The sequence below is a fragment of the Oncorhynchus masou genome, chromosome 17 (assembly GCF_036934945.1).
Source record: "Oncorhynchus masou masou isolate Uvic2021 chromosome 17, UVic_Omas_1.1, whole genome shotgun sequence".
Taxonomy (NCBI): Eukaryota; Metazoa; Chordata; class Actinopteri; order Salmoniformes; family Salmonidae; genus Oncorhynchus; species Oncorhynchus masou.
In genome coordinates this window covers 35907130-35932566 of record NC_088228.1, presented here as the reverse complement: position 1 = coordinate 35932566, position 25437 = coordinate 35907130, and the positions used below count along the sequence as shown (strand labels likewise).

Genomic DNA, 25437 nt, shown 5'->3' with positions numbered 1-25437 from the left:
TACACACTCCTATCTGACAGGTACTGTCTTCTACACACTCCTATCCGACAGGTACAGTCTTCTACACACTCCTATCTGACAGGTACTGTCTTCTACACACTCCTATCCTACAGGTACAGTCTTCTACACACTCCTATCTGACAGGTACTGTCTTCTACACACTCCTATCCTACAGGTACAGTCTTCTACACACTCCTATCTGACAGGTACTGTCTTCTACACACTCCTATCCTACAGGTACTGTCTTCTACACACTCCTATCTGACAGGTACTGTTTTCTACACACTCCTATCCGACAGGTACTGTGTCTTCACACTCCTATCTGACAGGTACTGTCTTCACACTCCTATCTGACAGGTACTGTTTTCTACACACTCCTATCCGACAGGTACTGTCTTCACACTCCTATCCGACAGGTACTGTCTTCACACTCCTATCCGACAGGTACTGTCTTCTACACACACCTATCTGTCAGGTACAGTCTTCTACACACTCCTATCCGACAGGTACTGTCTTCTACACACTCCTATCCGACAGGTACTGTCTTCTACACACTCCTATCTGACAGGTACTGTTTTCTACACACTCCTTTCCGACAGGTACTGTCTTCACACTCCTATCCGACAGGTACTGTCTTCACACTCCTATCCGACTGGTGCTGTCTTCACACTCCTATCCGACAGGTACTGTCTTCACACTCCTATCCTACCAGTAACAGTTGAAACAATAAGACCCACTCTGTTTCTTAATAGACTTTATTGTAGCTGCACGTTGCATGATTGTGAGTTAAAGTGCCTACGGTACCTTCCTAAAGACAATTCTCCCACTACGGCTTCATACACATTAAGATTGGTCACATGGTTCAGGTCACTGTGCAGTTTACTTAGCTGGTCCCTACATACCATTAAGAAATTAATTATATTTCTCTAATCACATCATTCTTAAAATACTGCAATACACATCCATTTAAAATGGAAGAAATAAAGAAGGATATTACTGTGACACTAACTGAAACTCTTAGATTTTCCAAAGAGTTCCCAAAACACTGAGGGTACAGGAAATATGGAACATAATACATACATAAGCAAGTATATTACATTTTTCCACTTATATTTCAGTCAGACAGGAACAATCCTCTTTCTCTCCGTCTTTGAAGAGTACATTCCCCTCTCGATAGCCTTGTGCTTCTTGCTAGACGAAGGACTGACACGTTAACACCAGAGTTGACACCAAAAAGCCGGTAAGGCTGCTTCTCAAATGACACCATCGATACCATATATATATATATATGGGTCTTGGCAAATGAATAGATGTATAATCTCCTTATAATCTTATAATAATTAAGTATCATACAGTCAATCGGATCACTGCACAACATTCAGTCAGAGCGACACAATCACAGATACACAATATACCGATTGCACTGGGGATCAGGGCAATTAAGTAACATATTTAGGATATCTTACATGTGATTTAGTGTATTTCTGCTATCTAAAGGGCTGTGGATTGCTGTATGTTCCCGATTCACTTTCTTTGGCTCACATATTCACTATAATATAATATATCATTGACAAATAGCATTATTAATCAAAGCATACAGATTACATAGAGGCTATAGAATATACATAAAATATACATTTACAAATGGAGGAAAATACTTGACTTTTGAAACACTGGTAATGTCATACATAATTCATATTTTAACTTTATATCTATTTATAGTTATCATATTAGTATTTAAACATCTTCAAAAATGACATACTGTTTGCTTGTTCCACACAGGCCAGGAGCCAGTGTTTTACACTCTGCAAGTAGAATTTGCCTTTAGACACAGATCCAGGATCAGCTTACCCTCCCCAATACCTAAAATTAATAATATTAACCATTAGGGAGAAAAACATAATACTGACACTTGAACAGTAACTAGGGGCATTTTCAGCCAATAGTCAACATTAAGGGCATAGTTTAAAGGTCAATACAGCATTAGGTTACAGCATGGGGTACATACACTGTTACACACACACACCTTCTCCACGAAACACACACTGGAGGTCAAGGTTTAACGCTAGGAGAAAGGGTTGGTGCATCTATCTCTAGAATTATATATATGCTGAGTGCAAGTGATGCATTGTGTATATCATAATATTCATATATCATAGTATATTGTATACTATATGTGCTCTCAGGCATTTCTTTGTTTTCACACACACACACACGCATACACACACACACCGATGTAGAGGGTTTCCCTGTGTTACCTTACCTTACATCATTTAATCTACCTAATCTACTGTGCAACACAGACAAATAACTGCTTTACGGACTTGAACACACACACACAACACAGTACTCTACTACAAACACACACATACAAACATTAGTCAAACTTTAGTATTGGAGTGTGTACCCATCATGCCATAAAAGCTGTGGTTTACACATCCTACCTTCAGAGAGAATTGTTTAGGACAAATCAAGAACAGCTCCAAAATTCTCTCAGAGCCCGATTAGTGTGGTCACAGGTAAAACATTGAAAACTGCAGTTCCGGCCTCTGGCTACTGTGTTGGTGCTATCTACAGGTCACGCCCCAGCCTCTCGATCTCGTCAATAAGGAAGTCGATGTCTGACTGGAGGGCTGCAGGGTTGGAGATGACCATGCGGAAGAAGTTGACCTTCTGGCCCTGAGGCTGGTAGCCCACCATGGTCGTACCAGACTCCATCATCATTGCTTTGATAGTGGGCGCCACCTGGAGGATGGGAGGGGAATAGAACATATTTTAGAATACTGGAATAACGTGTCTGGAACATTTGAAAAGATAGAAGACGGTACAACAATTACCTTGTGAAGTTTCTCTCGATACTCTTTGCTGTTGTGTTCCATGCCTCTCAGGCTGGGTGGAATGTACCAGAAACATACATTGGTGTGCTGGGGCTACGGAGAGAAGACACACATTTAGAATATTTTGACCTTAATTAAGGATTTGTTTTATTCATTTTTTCAGCACCCCTACTTCCTGCGGCTGTGGAAGGAAGGGGGGGATGACTGAGGGAGGAAAGGAAAAACTAGGTCAGTTGCTTACCACTCCATCAAACACCATCTCGTATCCCTCTCTGTTTCTGATCTTGTCGTAGAGGTACTGAGACAGGTCCAGACACTTGTCAATGTGCTGCTCAAATCCTATGGTGCCCTGCGGATAAAAATATAAATATTACAATGATTAATAAGAGCTGAAAATACAGAGGTGCTGGCTGGGGACAGCAGGACATTCCTATAAGTGTTGAAACCCCATTGGGGTCTATATGTAATTAGAAGCCTGGATATGACCAAATACTAGATTCATGTAACATTGACTCACCTTGGCCTTCCACATGAGCCAGAACTTAAAGATGTCAACGTGGCGCCCACACTGGATGGCTTTGTCACCCGTGTCATAGCTGACATCATACTGTTTATCAGGCTGGAACAGGTACCCTGCGCACATCGAGTTACAGCCCGCCAGAATACCCTAAAGAGAGAAAGAACAGGGTTATATAGAGAGCGAGAGTGTCTCACTGTGTGTGTGTGTGTGCGCGTGTGTGTTTGTCCTCACCTTCTCTCTGACCAGGATGGCGGAGCACTGTAGAGGCACTCCCATCATCTTGTGAGGATTCCACGTGACAGAGTTAGCCCTAAAAGAGGAACAGCAGTCGTTACCGTGTTTGTAGTGTGAATTAAGGAATGTGTGTGTGTGTGTGTGTGTGTGTGTGTGTTTGTGTGTGTGTCAGTACCTCTCAACACCACTGAACTTATGGCGATGCTTCCTGGACATGAGGAGACCACCTCCCCATGCACCCTGGAGAAAGAACACACGCACCAATAGAACAATAGGAAAAAACAATATTGTCCCCAAACACACAAACACACTGTACTCACGTCTACGTGCAACCACATGTTGTATTTCTCGCAGATGTCAGCGATCTCATTGATGGGGTCAAATGCTCCGTAAACAGTGGAACCAGCTGTAGCGTTCACAAACAGTGGATGATAACCCTGGAGGAACACAGTATCACAGGAGTCACAAAGTGACATAACCCTTCATGTAAGAAACAGAGAGAGAAAGAGAGAGAGAAAGAGACGGACATACAGACAGAGACAAAAAGAGATAGAGAGACAGAGGAAACGACAGAGAGAGAGACAGACAGGGAGAGAGAGTTATACAGAGACAGAGGGAAGGAGAGAGAGAATCACCTTCTGCTTGACATCGAGGATCTTAGCTTCTAGATCAGCAGGAATAACTCTCCCCCTGAGAAAGAACAGGAACAGAGAACCAGCTGATCTATCTTAATGTATATCTACAGTGGGTCAGGTGCGACCTTTGTGTGTAGCTATAGCGTACCTCTCATCTGTGCTCAGCAGGACCACGTTCTCTGAGCCAAAGCCCAGAGCTGCCCCTGCCTTCTTGATAGAGTAGTGGCTCTGTGGGATTACAGGAAAATACAGGAACTTAAACAATTTAAAAACCAACACTATTGAGGATTTCTTCAGAGTGTGTTTTTGCTTGTGAGTGTGCATGTGTGTGTGCGTGTGTGTGCGTGTGACGTACATGTTCTGATGTGAAAAGCACCAGACGGGGAGCGGCAGACATGCCCTTGGTCTTAACCTCAGGGAAGTACTTGTAGCGAGCGATCATCACACTGTACATGTTAGAGATGGCACCCCCTGTGGACAGAGAGAGAATGACTGGTCAGAACAGGACCATGGACAGCAGCTAGTCCAATACAGGCAGACATGACCACCTGATTTTGGCACAATCCAATGATACATTTCCACATGACAGGACAATAAAAGGTATCCAGTCCTGTTGTACATGATCACTTCTATATTGAAAAGATATCAAACAGTATTGGACATGCAGTAACACACATAACGGACTCAGATACTATATGCCTGCACACACACACATGCCATATTCTACATACCTGGTGAGAATATTCCGTCCCCCTCTCCTGAGGGCCAGCCAATAATCTCTCTCATCTTCTTCAGCGTCAGCTGCTCCATCAGGACAAACACTGGAGCGATCTCATAGGTGAACCTGACGGTCAATATATTAATACACCAATCAATCAATTCATACAACTATCGATTCACTCAAAACAATATTTATTGCAACATTTCACTTAAAATATTTAGGTCACATAGACCTTTGACCCTTTTCCTACGTCCCAGCAAAGACTCCTTCCGGTGAACAAAAGTTAAACATATTCAAGGATGTTATTTTTGCACGGCTAAACTGAGCTGAGGACTCAGAGCTACTGCTAGAACTGCAAGACAACCCTATGGACTCAAAGTTCCATTAAATTAGCCTCACACACACACACACACATTTACGCACACAAGCAAATTTTGCTGACAGAGTTGAACTAATTAAAATTCGCCTGATATGAGACAGGGAGCAGACATTCATATTCAAATCCTTTTAAAGTATCAGTCAGCGTTTAATTAAAGCACACAAAGCTCTGATGGTTATCTGTCAATTCTGTCAATCACAACAGAGGCTTTTGATGCGACTGGCTGAAGGGTGTGTGTGTGTGTGTGTGTGTGTGTGTGTGTGTGTGTGTGTGTGTGTGTGTGTGTGTGTGTGTGTGTGTGGGTGGGGGGGGGCTTGTGTTGGGGAGAGATAAGAAGGCTTTAGCCCCAAATCTATTTCCTGCTTCAGAGTGGAGGAAGAGAAAAAGAGAATGAATGAGAGAGTGAAGGAGAGAGAAGGGGGGCACAGGTGTGGAACCAATGGAATGGAGAGGAAAGGGAAGACAAGATGCAGATGTAGAGACAGAGGGAGAGGGAGAGAGGAGACAGAGATGACAACAGAGAGGCTTTTGTTTCAATCTCTATTGAATATTGAGATCAGGGTTTGACTCATTTCATAATTGAATTGAGAATGCCTCAAATTCCAATTCAATTCTTGAATTTGAATTACATTTGAATTGAAGTAGTAAACAGGATTCAGTATCACAATTCAAATTTGAATCAATGGATAAAATAATTGAATTCAGTGAAACTCAATGAAATTCAAATGCCTCTTCTATTCAACATTAGGTGCAGTCTATACAAATATACATCTTGTACATAAAACATCAAATAGGTCGTTATATACATGCATATAGAATATTGTTGAAAAAAATTGAAATTAATCTTGAAATGGATGGTCAAGGAAGACAAAACCTGTATGCGAATCAGTGGAGGCTGCTGAGGGGAGGATGGCTCATAATAATGTCTGGAACGGAGCTAATAGAATGGCATCAAACACATGGAAACCATGTATTGGATGTATTTGATACCATTTCACCAGCGATAATCACAAGTCTGCCCTCCCCAATTAAGGTGCCACCAACCTCCTGTGATAACGAATATACTAAGTTATTATATTTAATTAATCACTTACATTTTTCAATATGGGGAAAATACAACATTTCCCAGAATGCATTAGTTTAACCCTCAAGTTGACCCTGAAGCCTTCAAAAAGAAGCAAATAAATGAAATGGTTGGGGGGAAAAGAATAGTCTATTCTAACCACTAAGGTTAAAAGGTATATGAGCATTGTTTCCAGAGGAAAGTGATATATTCTTTGGTATCTGGAAGTGTGACCTTTAAGATTCAATGAAATTCTCATGTTCTATGACTGAGTGGAATTTATTTGAAATGCACTGAATTGAATTATACTTCCTGTTATTCAAGTTAAAATTCTACATCCTGTCGGGAGTGGCCAATTCAATTCAAATTTCAATGAGTTTAATGGGAGTCAATTCAAACATTCTAAATTGAGCCCCACCCTGGCTGAGATGTTGTGATTTGATCATTTCAGAAAGAGAGGGCAACATCTCTGGTTGACTGAAATTATCTATGACATTTGTAAGCGACTCTGGGTTGGGTTGTGTGAATTTTGTGGCCCTAAGGCTATGTACCTCTGATGCCTGACCTCCCCACATCCTTCCCCTTCCTTCCCCGCCTCCCTCACCCCTCCACCTACGGCACCCGTGTTTCACTCTGCCATAGCTCTGGCGGACTAAATTGGAGCCAAGGCAAGGCCCGTGGTATATTTCAGCTAGCATTTACATAACAATGGCTAACTGTAAACTTTGACACCTTCTCACAAAAGCAAAAGTCTCGAATGATGCAAAGGCTGTTGATTCTGCTCGTCACAAGTCTTTAGTGTCACACTCCTGATGGAAACACGAGAACATTAGCTGCCCAGTAGTTTTGGGGGTAAATCTCATTGGGAAAGCACCACTACTGTGTAACAAGGCCAGTTACACAACACACACACAACCCCCCTTCTACCCTTCACAGGCCTCCCCTCATCATCTGGGGTCAGGGGAGCCGCACTGACAGACACACAAATACACACAGAAGAGGGGAGGAAGAGGGAGGGGAAGGGGAATAAGACATGACCACGAGGGGAATGGAAGACATTTGTGGCAAAGAGGATAGTAGGGGGAAGATAGCTTTTTTTAAAGAAAACCTTTATTTTACTAGGCAAGCCAGTTAAGAACAAATTCTTATTTACAATGACGGCCTAGGAACAATAGGTTAACTGCCTTGTTCAGGGGCAGAATGACAGATTTTCACCCTGTCAGCTCAGGGATTCAATCTAGCAACCTTTCAGTTACTGGCCCAACGCTCTAACCACTAGGCTACCTGCCGCCCCAAGAAGAAGGAGGAAGGAGGGTGAGAAAAGTAAAGGGAGAGGAAATGAGAATGAGAGCGAGAGAACAGAGAGGGAGAGAGAGAGAGAGAGAGAGCGAGAGAGATAAATCTAGGCAGCAGCCCTATAATTAATGTGCATTTATTCTGTCTGTAACAGCCATCCTGGGGAGAGTTTGATTAGAACATTAGGTGCCAGTCAATACACCAGCAGAGATTATGACTGATGGGCCCTAATTACACACCAGACAGACAGATAGACAGACACAGACAGACAGACAGACAGACAGACAGACAGACAGACACAGACGCACACACACACACACACACACACACACACACACACACACACACACACACGGCCGGATTAAGAAATCATAGGACCCGGGGCTTTGTTGTTGTTTTTTATGATGAATAGCCCAGGACAATGAAGCGACATACAGATTGTACAATATTAGCAGGCAATATATATATATATATATAGTACCAGTCAAAAGTTTGGACAAACCTTATCATTCAAGGGATTTTCTTTATTTTCACTATTTTCTGCATTGTATAATAATAGTGAAGACATCAAAACTATGAAATAACACATATGGAATCATGTAGTAACCAAAAAAGTGTTGAATTCTAAATAAATCACAACAGCGTCACCAGCAAGCACCCCACACATCACACCTCCTCCTCCATGCTTCACAGTGCAAACCACGTCTCACAAAGACAAGATAGTTGGACCAAAAATCTCCAAAATGGACTCATCAGACCAAAGGACAGATTTCCACCGGTCTGATGTCCATTGCTCGTGTTTCTTGGCCAAGCAAGTCTCTTCTTATTATTTCTGTCCTTTAGTAGGGGTTTCTTTTCAGCAATTCAACCATGAAGGGCTTATTCACGCAGTCTCATATGCACAGTTGATGTTGAGATGTGTCTGTTACTTGAACTCTGTGAAGCATTTATTTGGGCTGCAATCTGAGGGGCAGTTAACTCAAATGAACTTTTCCTCTGCAGCAGAGGTAACTCAGGGTCTTCCTTTCCTGTGGCGGTCCATTACATTACGGTTCATTACAGCGCTGGATGGTTTTGCGACTGCACTTGAAGAAAGTTCTTGAAATTTGACTGACCTTCGTGTCTTAAAGTAATGATGGACTGTGGTTTCTCTTTGCTTATTTGAGCTGATTACCAAATAGGGCTATCTTCTGTATACCACCCCTACCTTGTCACAACACAACTGATTGGCTCAAACGCATTAAGAAGGAAAGACGTTCCACAAATTAACTTTCAACAAGGCACACCTGTTAATTTAAATGAATTCTAGGTGACTACCTCATGAAGCTGGTTGAGAGAATCCCAGGCTACTTTGAAGAATCTCAAATTTCTTGTTTTTGGTTACTAAAATAATCCATATGTGTTATTTCATAGTTGTGATGTCTTCACTACTATTCTACAATGTAGGAAATAGTAAAAATAAAGTAAAATCCTGGAATGAGTAGGTGTGTACAAACTTTTGACTGGTTGTGTGTGTGTGTGTGTGTGTGTGTGTGTGTGTGTGTGTGTGTGTGTGTGTGTGTGTGTGTGTGTGTGTGTGTGTGTGTGTGTGTGTGTGTGTGTGTGTGTGTGTGTGTGTGTGTGTGTGTGTGTGTGTGTGTGTGTGTGTATATATATATATATACTAAAGGGTTCAATGACTCAGAAAATCACAGACTAAATGTTGTAACCATGTTACAAAATGTCACTGTTAAAACATCCTATTTACCTTACTTACAAGCAGAGCATAATCTTATATAAGGAAGACAGAATATTTTGACAAATCTGCCGATTTCAGCTGAGCACAAAGGATAATACTTTTTCCTCATCTCGGGCAATAATATCTATAATGGCGATCATTATCACAATCACAGCCAATCATTGGTCTTTTCAGGGTGAAAATTACCCTTCAGTCACCTGCCTGTCCTATGGGACAGCCCCTAAATGCCCTCATATTATCCCCAAACCAGACCTCCTAAGTGACTCTGAGCACCATTGTGTCAGTTGTGTGCATGTGTGTGTGAGTGTGTGAGTGTGTGTGTCTGTGTGTGCAAGTGCAAAGGAAAATCAGTCTTTATCTACAGGGACAATAGAGCCAGAATGAGTCCTCCACAGGGAGCCGGGGCAGTCAGTCGCTGAGTGTGACAGGGTTTTCAGTGCCGCCGGGCGGCCATTGTGTGTGGGGCCCAGCTGGGCTATCTGCTAAGACCAGCTCACAATGAGCCTGCAGTCAATGGGGCGTTAACACTATCTCCCGAATCTGGGCCAGGCTGAACTGGTGTGTGTGTGTGTGTGTGTGTGTGTGTGTGTGTGTGTGTGTGTGTGTGTGTGTGTGTGTGTGTGTGTGTGTGTGTGTGTGTGTGTGTGTGTGTGTGTGTGTGTGTGTGTGTGTGTGTGTGTGTGTGTGTGTGTGTAGTGTGCAGTGTGCAGTGTGTATCACAATTTTGTGTCCCTGCTCTCTGAGTCTCTCTCTCTCGGCATGGTTCCAAGCTTCCAACCGAGAGATGAGATGGAGTTTTCCAAGCAGGGTGATTGCCTAAGCTAATGTTTAAGAAAGAAGTGAAGCATCTCTTCTTTTCAATCTAGTTCCGTTACTATCAAACTCTGATCTTGAATTGTTCTTGTTTTATTACCATTAATGAACATGTCTGGTCTCTCAAAATCCTGTGTTCTAATTAAGCAATAAGGCCGGGGGGGGGGGGTGTGATGATATATGGCCAATATACCACAGCTAAGGGCTGTTCTTAGTCACGACTTCCCCTGAACATGGCAGTTAACCCACTGTTCCTAGGCTGTCATTGAAAATAAAAATGTGTTCTTAACTGACTTGCCTAATTAAATAGAGGTCAAATAAAAGAAATCTCGATATTTACCATGGCTGTCAGCCAATCAGCATTCAGGGCTCAAACCACCCAGTTCATAATTAAGCAATAAGGCCTGAGGAGGTGTGGTATATGGCCAATATACCACGGCTAAGGGCCGTTCTTATGCATGATGCAACGCGCAGTGCCTGGACACAACCCTTAGCCGTGGTACATCTGCCATTTATCACAAACCCCAGAGCAGCCTTAATGCTATTATAAACTGGCTACCAACTTAATTAGAGCGGTAAAAATAAAAGTTGTACAGTATTCCTGCCTACTGTTCGATACACGGTTGGTACAGTGCCACCATCAGTCAGGTCAAAACCAAAATTGTATACAACGATCTTATATGAACTTAATTTTAAACACCTTTGACCTGACCAATCAGATGCCTTGGCCTTCGTTTAACCCCCGAGGTTAAAGATTTCCAATTCCGATTCTGTAACTGAGCAGGTCTGAGGGGAACCACACTTCCTGAAAAATAATGATTTTATTATATTTTTTGCTACATGGCGGAAATCCTTTAAATGTCAATCACAACCCACTGGGGCTTTCCAGTAAACATTGGCTAGCCAGCACTGTGATGTCCACATCACATGCACACACACAGACACACATACACACACACAAAAACAGCATTGTATGTCTCACATGTTTGTGTTGGCTGTAGAGGTGAGCCACTCTCCAGCCAGCCCAATGATGTCCAGCCCAGTAGAGAGTTGGTTGAAGAACCGCGGATGACCTGGGACACAAAGAGAGAGAGATGAGAGATTCTATCTCAAAGGGACTTCCTGGATTAAATAAAGGTTCCTAAAGAAACAAAAGAACGTAGTGGAATATTTGCCTGGATGGTTTCAATAACCTTATAAAAACACACCGTGTTTTCTTCACCCTGGGGGGCTGAAACAGTGTGTGTGCTCTTTCCAGCTATTAAAAGGAACCACTTTAAGTTAAAACGGAAAAAAAACCAAACACATTCACTCTTCTCTGTATTCCTATTGTGACCGGGGCCGCAGTGAAACATTTGCCTTGGAGGTGCTGATAACAAGGTTGCATGACAACCACGTTGTCTGAGTTCACATAAAGATGCTCACAAAGCTTGAAGTTTAAGTTTGAAAGATATTCAACAAACAACAATCATCATCACTGGGCTACCACTGTTGTATTTACAGTTGAAGTAGGAAGTTTACATAAGCCAGACTACGGTTTGCAACTGCATATGGGGACAAAGATTGTACTTTTTGGAGAAATGTCTTCTGGTCTGATGAAACAAAAATAGAACTGTTTGGTCATAATGACCATCATTATCTTTGGAGGAAAAAGGGGGAGGATTGCAAGCCAAAGAACACCATCCCAACCGTGAAACACGGGGATGGCAGCAACATGTTGTGGGGTGCTTTGCTGCAGGAGGGACTGGTGCACTTCACAAAATAGATGGCATCATGAGGAAAGGAAAAGTATGTGGATATATTGAAGTAACATCTCAAGACATCAGTCAGGAAGTTAAAGCTTGGTCTCAATGACCCCAAGTATACTTCCAAAGTTGTGGCAAAATGGCTTAAGAACAACAAAGTCAAGGTATTGGAGTGGCCATCACAAAGCCCTGACCTCAATCCTATAGAAAATGTGTAGGCAGAACTGAAAAAGCATGTGCGAGCAATGAGGCCTACAAACCTGACTCACTTACACCAGCTCTGTCAAGAGGAATGGGCCAAAATTCACCCAACTTATTGTGGGAAGCTTGTGGAAGGCTACCTGAAACGTTTGACCCAAGTTAAACAATTTGAAGGCAATGCTACCAAATACTAATTGAGTGTATGTAAACTTCTGACCCACTGGGAATGTGATGGAAGAAATAAAAGCTGAAATAAATCATTCTCTCTACAATTATTCTGACATTTCACATTCTTAAAATACAGTGGTAATCCTATCTGACCTAAGACAGGGAACTTTTACTAGGACCAAATGTCAGAATTGTGAAAAACTGAGTTTAAATGTATTTGGCTAAGGTGTATGCAAACCTCCAACTTCAACTGTATGTCATGTAGCCCCCTAGACGGACTGACTGAATGACTGACTGACTGGCTGAAGAGCGCAATATTGGAGATATGAAAGGCAAAGTGGATTTGCTCCCACTCTGTTGGCATAGTGCAGCACCGTGGACAGAGAGTCAGTGGACTGAAGGCATGGGAATCAACTGAGGTAGGCTAATTAGCACAGACAATTTTTTCTTAGCTATCATCACTTTGTGTGTGAAAATGATAAATGAATTAAGCTAAAGGTTTTTAGGAAGGAAAACCCAAGGGACAGCTTGACTGTTGTTGTTCCTAACAGCTTGTAAAAAGCACATGCAGGCTTGCATCCCTGCCGGCGGTACTTGGTTTAATAAGAAGAGAGAAGGAGAAGAGGTTGTCAACGGAATTACCAGGGGAATAATAACCCGTCATTGTGATTGGTTGTAGCCTATCGAGGGAACAGCTTATGGTTTTGTGTAGAATTCCATTTTGCTCATGTGGTGTGAACACGAGCAGATGACCGTGACAAAGATAAAAACATATTGTAGCCCAATGCACTAATTACTGTGAAAAACATGACATGCAATATGTTCAATAAAACAGTGCATTATTAAACACTTCCAGAGAGCCTATACAATATAAACATATTATAGGCCATAGTCCTACTATATAGGTTGGTTTAGTTTCATATAACCTAACCATTTAAGCTTACAGCAATCTTGTTTGTTTTGGATTGGAATGTAGCTTAAAGAGCAGAATTGACCGTCTTTTGTTTCTAATCTAATTTCCAATTAACGAAGGAGAGAAACAACAGCCTATCTTAATTAGCTGTATAAGTTAAGGCTTTTTCCAATGAAAAGCTTTTAGTCTGCCTGGCTTTATGAGAGAAAACTGCTTTTATAAGAAATAAAAAAAGAATAAAAAAGTTATACACACAAAAAACTGTCCCAAAAGCATGAAAAGCAAACATCTGGTCTAAAACTTGTAACATATTTCACGTAATTATGTTGTGGCTAGTTTAGTGGTCTATGTTGTACAATATGTACCTGTTCGCACGCCGTACTTGAGCGTGTCCCTGCAGTCCACAAGGATCTGCTCAAGGGACTCTGGCTGGTCAGAGAGCTCGAGGTTGAAGCCCTCCATGCCCTCGAGCAGCTGATGCGGATGGTGGAAGTCCAGAACCTTGGTGGAACGGTCAAACGACTTCCTGACGTAGTTGGTGAGGATGTCCACAAGTTCCAATAAGAACTGCATAGTGGCCTCTTCTCCATTTTTGGCGGGAAGTAAATCTAGAAGAATTTGGGGGAAAGCATTTACAAAATGAAAACAAATGTATGTAGAGGCTGGATTCCCTCATAGATAAGTGGGCCTGTAACGGCTATAACAAACTAGCAACATTGTAGGTCTAGACCAGCGTTCACTACATGAAAGATAAAAAAAGAGTAGGCCTATATTGAATGTCTGGCAAGAATAAACTTCGCTTACCTCTCGCAAACATGTTGGAGAAATCGGTCTCAGTGCGGCAGAAGCGCGCATCCTGGTCGCTGTTGACACAAGAGAACAGGTTCTTCTGGCGTTCTGAGAGCGAGCCTGCGAGCCGGCCTTCCTCCCCTAGACTGTTATTCTTCTGCAGGAACCCTATGGTGTTGCACGGAGCAGCATGAGTGGGGGAACACGCTTGGTTAACACTGCCCAACATACAGATAAATAACTTGATAATGACTTTTATTCAAAGACCTGAGTTTTATCTATCCTTGTTATCAGTTACAAATGCAACACAGGTCTTTGTGGTGTCCTTTCTCAGACAGCGCTTATATACCCGGGTGGTAATCCCCATACAGCAGGAGGGTTATGGACCAATGTATGGATGAGGGTTGCCTGTGTGTGTCTGTGTATGTGTGTGTGTGTGTGTGTGTGTGTGTGTGTGTGTGTGTGTGTGTGTGTGTGTGTGTGTGTGTGTGTGTGTGTGTGTGTGTGTGTGTGTGTGTGTGTGTGTGTGTGTGTGTGTGTGTGTGTGTGTGTGTGTGTGTGTGTGTGTGTGTGTGTGTGCTTGCATGGGTGCCCTGCCAGACCCTGCACAGTGACATCAACCCATAACCCAGCCATGCTGTAAAAAGTTTTTTTTGGACAGTAGTTACACCTAACAGAAACAGGTTATTTTGGACAGTAGTTACACCTAATGGAACCAGGTTTTGTTGGACAATTGTTACACCTAATGGAAGCAGGTCATTTTGGATAGTCGGTACACCTAATAGAAACGGGTTATTATGGATAGTATTTACACCTAATGGAAACAGGTTATTTTTGACAGTAGTTACACCTAATGGAAATAGGTTTTGTTGGACAATTGTTACACCTAATGGAAGCATGTCGTTTTGGATAGTGGGTACACTTAATGGAAACAGGTTTTTATGGACAGTATTTACACCTAATGGAAACAGGTTATTTTTGACAATTGTCAAACCTAATGGAAGCAGGCTATTTTAGACAGTAGGTACACCTAATGGAAACAGGTTGTTTTGGCCAGAAGTCACACCTAATGGAAGCAGGTTGTTTTGGACATTATTTACTCCAAATGGAAAAAGGTTACTTTGGACATTTGTCAAACTGAATGGAAACAGGTTATGGTGGACTATTGTCAAACCTAATGGAAACAGGTTCTTTTGAACAGTAGATACACTTAATGGAAACATGTTATTTTGGACAGTAGGTACACCTAATGGAAACTGGATCTTTTTGACAGTAGTCACACCTAATGGAAGCAGGTTGTTTTGGACAGTTGTTACACTTAATGGAAGCAGGCATGTTATTGTGGACAGTAGGCACACCTAATGGAAACAGGTTATTTCTTGACTATTGTCAAACCTAATCGAAACAGGTTATTTGGGACAGGAGTCACGCCTAATGGAAGCAGGTTATTTTGGACAGTAGTTACACCTAATGGAAACAGGTTATTTTGAACAGTAGATACACCTAAATGAAACATATTATTTGGCTTGCAGTTACACCTAATGGAAACAGTTTTTTTGCACAATTGTTACACCTAATGGAAACAGGTTATTTTGCAAAATTGTTACACCTAATGGAAGCATGTTATTTTGGACAGTAGTCATACCTAATGGAAGCAGGTTGTTTTGTACAGTAGTTACACCTAATGGAAGTAGGCTATTTTGGACAGTAGGTATACCTAATGGCAACATGTTATTTTGGACAGTATTTACACCTAATGGAAACAGGCTATTTTGGGCATTTGTCAAATCTAATGGAAACAGGTTATTTTGGACAATTGTTACACCTAATGGAAGCAGGTTATTTGGGACAGTAGTTACACCTAATGGAAACAGGTTGTTTTGGATAGTAGTTACACCTAATGGAAGCTGATTATTTTGACTCGTAGTCACCCCTAATGGAAGCAGGTTATTTGGGACAGTAGTTACACCTAATGGAAACACATTATTTTGGACAGTAGTTACATGTAATGGAAGCTGATTATTTTGGCCAGTAGTCACACCTAGTGGAAGCAGGTTGTTTTGGACAGTAGTTACAGCTAATGGAAGCTGGTTGTTTTGGACAGTAGTTACACCTAATGGAAACAGGTTATTTTGGACAGTAGTCAAACCTAATGGAAGCAGGTTATTTGGGACAGTAGTTACACCTAATGGGAACACATTATTTTGGACAGTAGTTACACGTAATGGAAGCTGATTATTTTGGCCAGTAGTCACACCCAATGGAAGCAGGTTGTTTTGGACAGTAGTTACAGCTAATGGAAGCAGGTTGTTTTGGACAGTAGTTACACCCAATGGAAACAGGTTATTTTGGACAGTAGTCACACCTAATGGAAACACATTCTTTTGGAAGGTAGTTACACCTAATGGAAACACATTCTTTTGGAAGGTAGTTACACCTAATGGAAACACATTCTTTTGGAAGGTAGTTACACCTAATGGAAACACATTCTTTTGGAAGGTAGTTACACCTAATGGAAACACATTATTTTGGGCATCGAGTTGGGCATCTCCGGCGCGGCCCACGCTTGGATTGCGTCCTACCTGACAGGTCGCTCCTACCAGGTGGCGTGGCAAGAATCTGTCTCCTCGTCACGCGCTCTCACCACTGGTGTCCCCCAGGGCTCTGTTCTAGGCCCTCTCCTATTCTCGCTATACACCAAGTCACTTGGCTCTGTCATAACCTCACATGGTCTCTCCTATCATTATTATGCAGACGACACACAATTAATCTTCTCCTTTCCCCCTTCTGATGACCAGGTGGCGAATCGCATCTCTGCATGTCTGGCAGACATATCAGTGTGGATGACGGATCACCACCTCAAGCTGAACCTCGGCAAGACGGAGCTGCTCTTCCTCCCGGGGAAGGACTGCCCGTTCCATGATCTCGCCATCACGGTTGACAACTCCATTGTGTCCTCCTCCCAGAGCGCTAAGAACCTTGGCGAGATCCTGGACAACACCCTGTCGTTCTCAACTAACATCAAGGCGGTGACCCGTTCCTGTAGGTTCATGCTCTACAACATCCGCAGAGTACGACCCTGCCTCACACAGGAAGCGGCGCAGGTCCTAATCCAGGCACTTGTCATCTCCCGTCTGGATTACTGCAACTCGCTGTTGGCTGGGCTCCCTGCCTGTGCCATTAAACCCCTACAACTCATCCAGAACGCCGCAGCCCGTCTGGTGTTCAACCTTCCCAAGTTCTCTCACGTCACCCCGCTCCTCCGCTCTCTCCACTGGCTTCCAGTTGAAGCTCGCATCCGCTACAAGACCATGGTGCTTGCCTACGGAGCTGTGAGGGGAACGGCACCGCAGTACCTCCAGGCTCTGATCAGGCCCTACACCCAAACAAGGGCACTGCGTTCATCCACCTCTGGCCTGCTCGCCTCCCTACCACTGAGGAAGTACAGTTCCCGCTCAGCCCAGTCAAAACTGTTCGCTGCTCTGGCCCCCCAATGGTGGAACAAACTCCCTCACGACGCCAGGACAGCGGAGTCAATCACCACCTTCCGGAGACACCTGAAACCCCACCTCTTTAAGGAATACCTAGGATAGGATAAAGTAATCCTTCTCACCCCCCCCCTTAAATGATTTAGATGCACTATTGTAAAGTGGCTGTTCCACTGGATGTCATAAGGTGAATTCACCAATTTGTAAGTCGCTCTGGATAAGAGCGTCTGCCAAATGACTTAAATGTAATGTAATGTAATGAAGGTAATTACACCTAATGGAAACACATTCTTGCGGACGGTAGTTACACCTAATGGAAACACATTATTTTGGAAGGTAGTTACACCTAATGGAAATACATTCTTTTGGACGGTAGTTACACCTAATGGAAACACATTATTTCGGACAGTAGTTACACCTAATGGAAACACATTCTTTCGGAAGGTAGTTACACCTAATGGAAATACATTCTTTTGGACGGTAGTTACACCTAATGGAAACACATTCTTTCGGACGGTAGTTACACCTAATGGAAACACATTCTTTTGGAAGGTAGTTACACCTAATGGAAATACATTCTTTTGGAAGGTAGTTACACCTAATGGAAACACATTCTTTTGGAAGGTAGTTACACCTAATGGAAACACTTTCTTTCGGACGGTAGTTACACCTAATGGAAACACATTCTTTTGGAAGGTAGTTACACCTAATGGAAATACATTATTTTGGAAGGTAGTTACACCTAATGGATACACATTCTTTCGGACGGTAGTTACACCTAATGGAAACACATTATGAATCAATTGTGTCAGCTTTAGCTCTTTTTTAGTTGCATTTGTCATAACTACTAAATTAAATAAAAAACGCCAATACATTACAAAGTTTTATTTTCCAATTAACAATGGTACAGTGAAGAGGTCAGTAGGGAGCTTTGTGCTCCCATCTGCTCCTTACTCAACCATGAAGTTCTTTGCCAGTTCCTGAGCCTGCAGCCTGTCAATTGAACTAACCTACAGACCCGTTTAACTACAACGACATAATCAGTTACGGTTACATAAACCTTTTAGTTTTAACATGTGGTTGTTTATCTACCTTAGTTGAATGCACTGACTGAAGTCGCTCTCGATTAAAAGCGTCTGCCAAATTACCTAAATGTAAATGTACAAATGTACAGTTGGAAAGCATGCTGACGATTCATCGAATGAGCTCTGCCCCCTAAAAAGACAAACTCTTTGACCAAGCAAAATTTGCTCAGTTAATTTCTACATGAATGAATCTGGTGCACATCAAGTTCCACCGAGTGAAATCAGTAGATTCTACAACAATTATATTCCGCCATAAAACATTAATTGTTCGTGTAATGTTAACAAAACATGATAGAGCAAATCTTAAAGGCAGACAAAAATGTTTGTGTAGAGGAGACATTATGGAAGGGAAAGGGGATACCTAGTTATTTGAACAACTGAATTGATTCTACCAAAATGTGTCTCCGCATTTAAGCCAACCCATTCGAATCAGACTGGGGTTAATGACGGATGCGAGACATTTAACGGGCTCTGGATAGGCTAGTCTATTTTCTACTAAAGTCCGTGTGTATTAATAGCCCATTGATTTTAGAGAAAAACCTATAGCAGACTACCATCAGAAAATGTCATTATGGAAGGATTTAAACATCTATTTTCACGTCATACAGTTTTAAGTAAATTATTCTATCAACATCGGATGTTAAAATGTTTTGCATTATCGAACAGACAAGACTCTCAATATCTAAGAGACAAGGCTCTCTGAAACATAACCCTTTTTCTGTTTCAGAGCTTCAGAGATCCTTTCATTTAAATGTACTCCCCTAATCTTGAATGGCAGATTGGCACTGATTATTTTATAAGACCAGCAGCCTCGACAACTGCTGGTTGGTTCCCGTTAATCTTCACTCTCATCCGCAGGATCTTTACTGGAAGGAGTTGACGACTATAACGGCCTGTAAATCCAACACTGACATAGGCCAACATATAACAACTCAGCACAATTTTATGATGACTGTTGTCACAGAGGGTTTTTTCAGTTTTCTCCTCCCCACAAAAGAAAAATGATTTCAACCCCGAGCACAAAACGATTCCTTATCAGCCCAAATGGGATATTATAGAAACGAGGGTAAATGATTGGGCCTGGTGCATGCATAATGAACATACATTTGAAAATTACTCATAAGGCCTAAGCAATGTCCTCTATAAAATGAATCAGTCAGTTTATTGAATAAACATGTTTCCTCGTATATTGCGGTAAATGATTTCGTTATTAAGGTTATTTGCAGGGTTATACACGAGGTTAAATTGTGTTGATTTTATCCGGCAGGGGGCGTCCTCATTACGGGGCAGGTTACCTAATTATGTGGGCCCTCGGTACGAATTATAGTTCTGCATCGTAACTCTCGAGCTGAAACCCATTTATTCTTAGGCTAATGACATCCTCTTCTTTGTTTTTGGATTGAACCAATGGTAGGACAATGCATACTTTTGCAATTAAATGTTAACTTGACATTATCAAAACCCTGCCAGCAAAACATGTTGGACTGAAATCAATGAAAGTAGGAAGGATTTCTTAAAGGAAATATATTTTTTCTCAATGTGTGATGACGTCAAACCAATCATAGACGTAATCGAAAAAAGATTAAATATACAGGGTCCAGGAAAAAAAGGTAATCTAAGATTCCTGTTGGAAAAATACTGGATTCAATCGTTTCACCTTGTTTTAGCTGGATTGGCTAACATAACAGAGGCTTTATGGAACCTCCCAGATTTACCAAACCCACGTCATCTCTTCGACGTCATCACATCTCATTTTATAAGGTATATAAAAAAATACGTTTTGCATAAAGATACCAAAATCCTTACCACCTCCTAACGGAAAGGCGAGGAAATTAATGTTAAAAAAAATAATAAGGCGTTGATAATAAAATACAAAACTGGAATTAGAACATGTATTATTTAGTATATAGCCCTAGTTTATGCACACACCATGTTAGCAGCTAATTCTGCATTAAAAACCTATTGGACAGCTCTATCTCGACAAATATTCAATGTTTAGGCATTTTCTACATTTCTGAGGCGGATTGTTACTTGCTGTAGTGTAGGCCTGTATCCTATCCTTTGCCAACTGCAGAGATACGGATAGGAAGGGACATGGGGTGCCTCGCGGGGTCGGGGCGGGAACCCCGGCGCGCCGTGCTTGGCCTAAAGCTAATTGCCAACTGACCTTTAGGAGATGAGAATGTGGAGTGACAGTCAGCGACGGCCTTGCCCTAATATTAGCATATTATAGCATCATTATGCTGGGTATGGAGATGGGCCTATGAGGCTTCATATGCCTACAAAGTCAAATGACAACGTTTCTCGTAGGCTATTGCAGTGAATCAAATTAGATTGCCGTTGTTGATGGTTCATGGGTCTAAAACTTACCACAGATCTTCATCCCCAGTTTCCGCGTGCATCCTTGCATCCACGCGTCATAGTCTAAAACAGAATGTTTGGGGAGAACGTTTGAAAATTCGATTCTGGAATAATGAATAGTGTGATTTGGGTGACAGTGGATTCGTTTTTATAAAGCGTATGGTGGCAGTGTATGGCACAACGGAGTGAATAAGCATGAAGCAGACTCACATGCAGAAGAAGCAGCAGCCTCTAGAGCTCACGCCACCCCTTCTCAAACCCCATTGGGAGGAAACAAAGCAGCGCTGACCTTAGATCAGTGCGATTATTAGCCTATTCCTGAACATTCGAATTGTTCCGAATCCACACAGTCCAAACAAAATGGGCCATTAGAGGCCCACACTGGCACTCACCCGGCAAAGGGGACGTTTTAAATAAACACCCGTGAAATTAGCTCGCGAAGGAGAGCAGAAATTAATTGGGTGAAACACAGCATTTTGATTGACGCGAGATGGTGATGTCTGGCTGGCCGTTTGGACACACACGCACGCACACACACACACGCGCGCACACCAGGCAGTATAGGGAGAACTACTGCAACATAGGGAAAACAACCTATAGACTACGTATTTTGATATTGCATGAACATACAGATGGAAAATGACATCATAGCCAAACATAAAACACAAGCACACAGAGTCAAGCAATGGGACGGTAACAAGGCACATCTATATGCATATGAGCCTTATGGTGGTGTTATTTGTCTAGGATTTAAGAACCGGATAGAACGTCTCGAGGTGTCCCTCAGAGCACAAGGTAAACGCTGCCCGAACACACTTGCACACAGGAACCACCGGCCGCCTCAGGTATGTATGAGAGACAGAGCGTGGCAGCGAGATAATGGCAACAATCAATAGTAGCAGCAGAAAGACAGGCAGAGTATAAACAACATCACAGGCTTTTTGAAACGGTTATGCATTATGTAAAACCTGTCAAACACATTCTTCCTCTGTCAAATTGCCTATCAAATGAAGTCAATTTTCCATATTAGGCCAATGGATTTAATGGCTGAAATTTCAGGCTGATTAACAAGGCCTAGGCTTCCATTTTTCTCAAACAAAAATGACTTGGCCTCGGTCTAAAGAGAAGCGGGTTTTGGGATTTTTCTTAACTAAAATGTAACTGTCAGTAGGTAGACTAAAAGGCTAATTTCAGTAATACCTACTAAATGCCCTCTTCTTTCAGTGTTCGATGGTAAAATTATCGAAGCGGGTCTCTATTACATTGACATCCCTCCTCCGCGTACACTTCGCCAATGTCATAGAAAACGAAAGCAAGCCGTAATCACGAGCAACGGAGTGCCTGCAATTACCAGCCATTTTCCTGCGTAATTGCGCTGGTAACAGCTCTCTCAGTGATGCAGGACCACACATTGGATAGATTAAGAGGGGGTAAATGATTGAAATTATTTTTAAAAATGTATCACGAATTTGAATGCTAAAATTCAGAATATATCTTTTGCCAATAAATAATAGCATAGGCCTACATTTAGTGTTTAGGTTATTAGGCCTATTTTAACATCGATAATATTTTAAACATTATTTGATAGGCCAAATTTAAAAAAGGCATAACCTAAGGAAATTCGATAGGCTTATTCTAAATAATTGTGATTTCTATTCCAAAAATAATTCCTTCCCGATGCCCTGCGCTGAAGACATAACGACGCTCTATGAGGCAATTACAGGAGGTCCGTTTCTCAGTGCGCGCCGCTGATCCGATAGACAGCGGCAGGCAGTTGTGATAGCTCTGTTTTTAACCGGAATGATTAACGACGTCGCCCACACGGTAAATAGCCAGAGTGAGACTCGTTTTTATCAGGCAGAGAGGGAGTGAGGTAGGGAGAGGGAGAGAGAGGAATGAGAAGAAAGAGAGACCTACTTGTGGATGAAGGTCGTAAATTGGCGGAGTTGGGGTCCTGGTCCCCGCCTGCGGCTGTCGGTTCAGACGTGGCCATCAGTCCTCCGTTATTCCCGTGCGCTCCGGGACTCTTATCAGATTATCAACGAAAATAACCAATCGGTTGCTGAAAACAAATGGCCAAGTGTTAAGATATATGGCTAATATTAAACAAATAAATAACCGGATTCATGATTGAAAGTTTGTCTATTTACATAGCCTAAAATAGGCAACATTAGCTGAATTTGACCAATGAAATTGAGCTTTAATTAACCGTGCAGTGACCATATACGAAGAGGATGATGCATCATTTGTTGTATTATCTGCCTCTTTGACGGAGATAATTTATTCTAGAACATGGCTCGCATTTGCCGATCGAAGGGAGATAAATCAGTGGTGATCGGTTTGAGAAGATTTGTCTCGCGCCACACACGTCGGCCTACCCAGGCGCGTGGGTCAGTCTGTCAAATGCAGAAATGCATTCGGACGTTAACATCGCGGCATTCAATACTGGACCCAAATAAAGTCGGCAAATCTGACAGAAATGTAAGGCTACGCTATTCTAACCTTAGCCTATAAACACGAACGAAAAAAAACTGTCCCTAGTGAAGTTTTTATGGGTCGTTAAAGCGAAATCATCCCCATCTCAGAGCCATCAGTCTTGGGCGCTCGAGCTAAGCGATGAGCACCAGACCGTTCAGTCTACTTAATTAGATCAAAGAGCACGAAAACAAAGGATTTTCGTGCCTTCAATAATAAAGCAAATAAACAGGCCTAGGTCTAATCCACAAACAAATCATCCTTAACAGACCTATTCATAATGAGGAATATGCTAAACGAAAAACCCTACCACAATGATGGTCAATGGAATTATTTGACACATTTTGTCAAATAAGTATTGGTTTAGTAAGAAAAATGTATAATTGATTGGGCAGCCTACTGAAATCCGTTGGAAAATGGATAGCATATCGATTTTTAATTATGATGATCTTTGAATAACCACGGCGAAGCCAGCATCAGTCAATGTCATTGTTAATAAGGAATAGTTAGGCTAATGATGGAATCGTGCTACTCATATAGACTATAAATAACAATAGCCTACCATTGCTCAAAACATGTTAATTGTTTCTTAATTACAAACTTTTGAACGAGAGAGATATGGAAATATGAACATTCAAGCGACAGGTCTTTTGCAAAAATATTTATGCTTTTCTAAACCAATCTCATCATTTTTTCGACTTCAATAAGAATGAGCATCGCAACAATGTAGCAGTTGTTGAGCGCTGTGCAGCATTCAAAAACAAAAACTCACGGTTATATTATGGAAAAATAAATCAATACTACAATATAGGCTGTTCGGAAACGTGAGAGCGCTCGCGCTATGAGACTATAGGCTACCTTACCGTCTGCGGGTGCACAGGTTGTCGTGTCCAGAAACTATCACCAAAGAACCGAATTACAGTTCTCTATCCACCCAACGTTCTGAGACGCAAGACAGTCCAAAGCCAACGACACCGGAATACCAATGGAGTACGAAAAATTCAATCCAGCAGCGTGCGAATGACCTTTTTTCCCTCAAGAATGTGTCATTTTTTAATTATTTCTGAGCGCCTGAATCGCCTATTTATCCACTTTAACGCACGCACACGTGAGTCATAGCATTACCTCCCGCTGGCACGAAATTAAGCTTCTTCACGACCACTGACGTGTCGCCTTTTCTGTGAGTGGGATACTTTATTTCAGCAGGTTTGATTGTCATGCGAAATGCATAGCTTCATTACGATCCCCAATCACGAAGTGTCACTCTTAGGAAGTTTGATTGCAATCAAGTCCTCAATAGCCTACTTACTAACCTAGGTGATGTTCAACACGACCAAAAATAACAACGGAGGTTTTATTTGCGTCACTGGCACCTGTCAATCAAAGGAAAAAAAATGGACAAAATTGTGTTGGCCAACACTAGTAGCCTACCAGATATGGACTTTGGATGGACTCCGTTTTGCTCAGAAGGCTAGGCATATCGATGCAATGTTATCACAGAGAAATGGACAAGTGCTAGCCTATTCATTTTCTTCTGTGCTGTTGTCCAGATTTAGTTTTGTGGATTGCGACGCTAGACTGATATGACGACTCTAGACACGAGGGGGCGCCTCGACTGCGTTCACAGATCTCTGTGGTCAGGCAGCGTTGATGGAATTTATTTCCAAAATGGTGAAAACCATGTAATCTCTTGCCTATGCTGTGCTGAACAACATATTGTTTGGAACATGTCCAAATAAATATCCTATACCCCCTAGCCTGTAGGCTGAATAGTAAAACAAGAAAAAGATTAGCATGGTATACACACCTGAGGAAGTTTAGGGAATTGACCTATCAACCCCATTATCCCAAGCAGCAGGGCTCCAATGGGAAGTGTTCTCTCCACAGTCCACTCCACTGCCTAATGCCCCTGCTTTCACTCTCTCTTTTCTCTTTCACCGCACCCCTTCTTTTTGGATGTTCTCTTCCTTTCCACT

The 25437-nt window shown here is 42.1% G+C and overlaps 1 protein-coding gene across 3 annotated transcripts; it reads right to left on the bottom strand.

Annotated features, from left to right (window-relative positions):
• Window positions 1-737: 737 nt before the first annotated feature.
• On the bottom strand, window positions 738-24986 carry LOC135558945 (glutamate decarboxylase 1-like). Of its 3 annotated transcripts, none has more exons than XM_064993189.1 (17): window positions 24893-24986; window positions 22904-23048; window positions 20996-21049; window positions 14068-14220; window positions 13629-13871; window positions 11219-11309; window positions 4958-5070; window positions 4582-4697; window positions 4375-4454; window positions 4227-4281; window positions 3912-4028; window positions 3767-3831; window positions 3589-3667; window positions 3355-3504; window positions 3079-3186; window positions 2838-2930; window positions 738-2745 (listed from the first exon to the last, which is right to left on the bottom strand). In XM_064993189.1, exons 2-17 carry the CDS (start codon window positions 22977-22979, stop codon window positions 2572-2574), a joined length of 1767 nt encoding a protein of 588 aa, XP_064849261.1. In that variant the 5' UTR covers window positions 22980-23048; window positions 24893-24986; the 3' UTR covers window positions 738-2571. The 3 variants fall into 3 exon arrangements, with proteins under 3 accessions (XP_064849261.1, XP_064849262.1, XP_064849260.1); XM_064993190.1 differs by lacking the exon at window positions 24893-24986 and adding an exon at window positions 24587-24645; XM_064993188.1 differs by lacking the exon at window positions 24893-24986 and adding an exon at window positions 24325-24539.
• Between the last annotated feature and the right edge of the window lie 451 nt (window positions 24987-25437).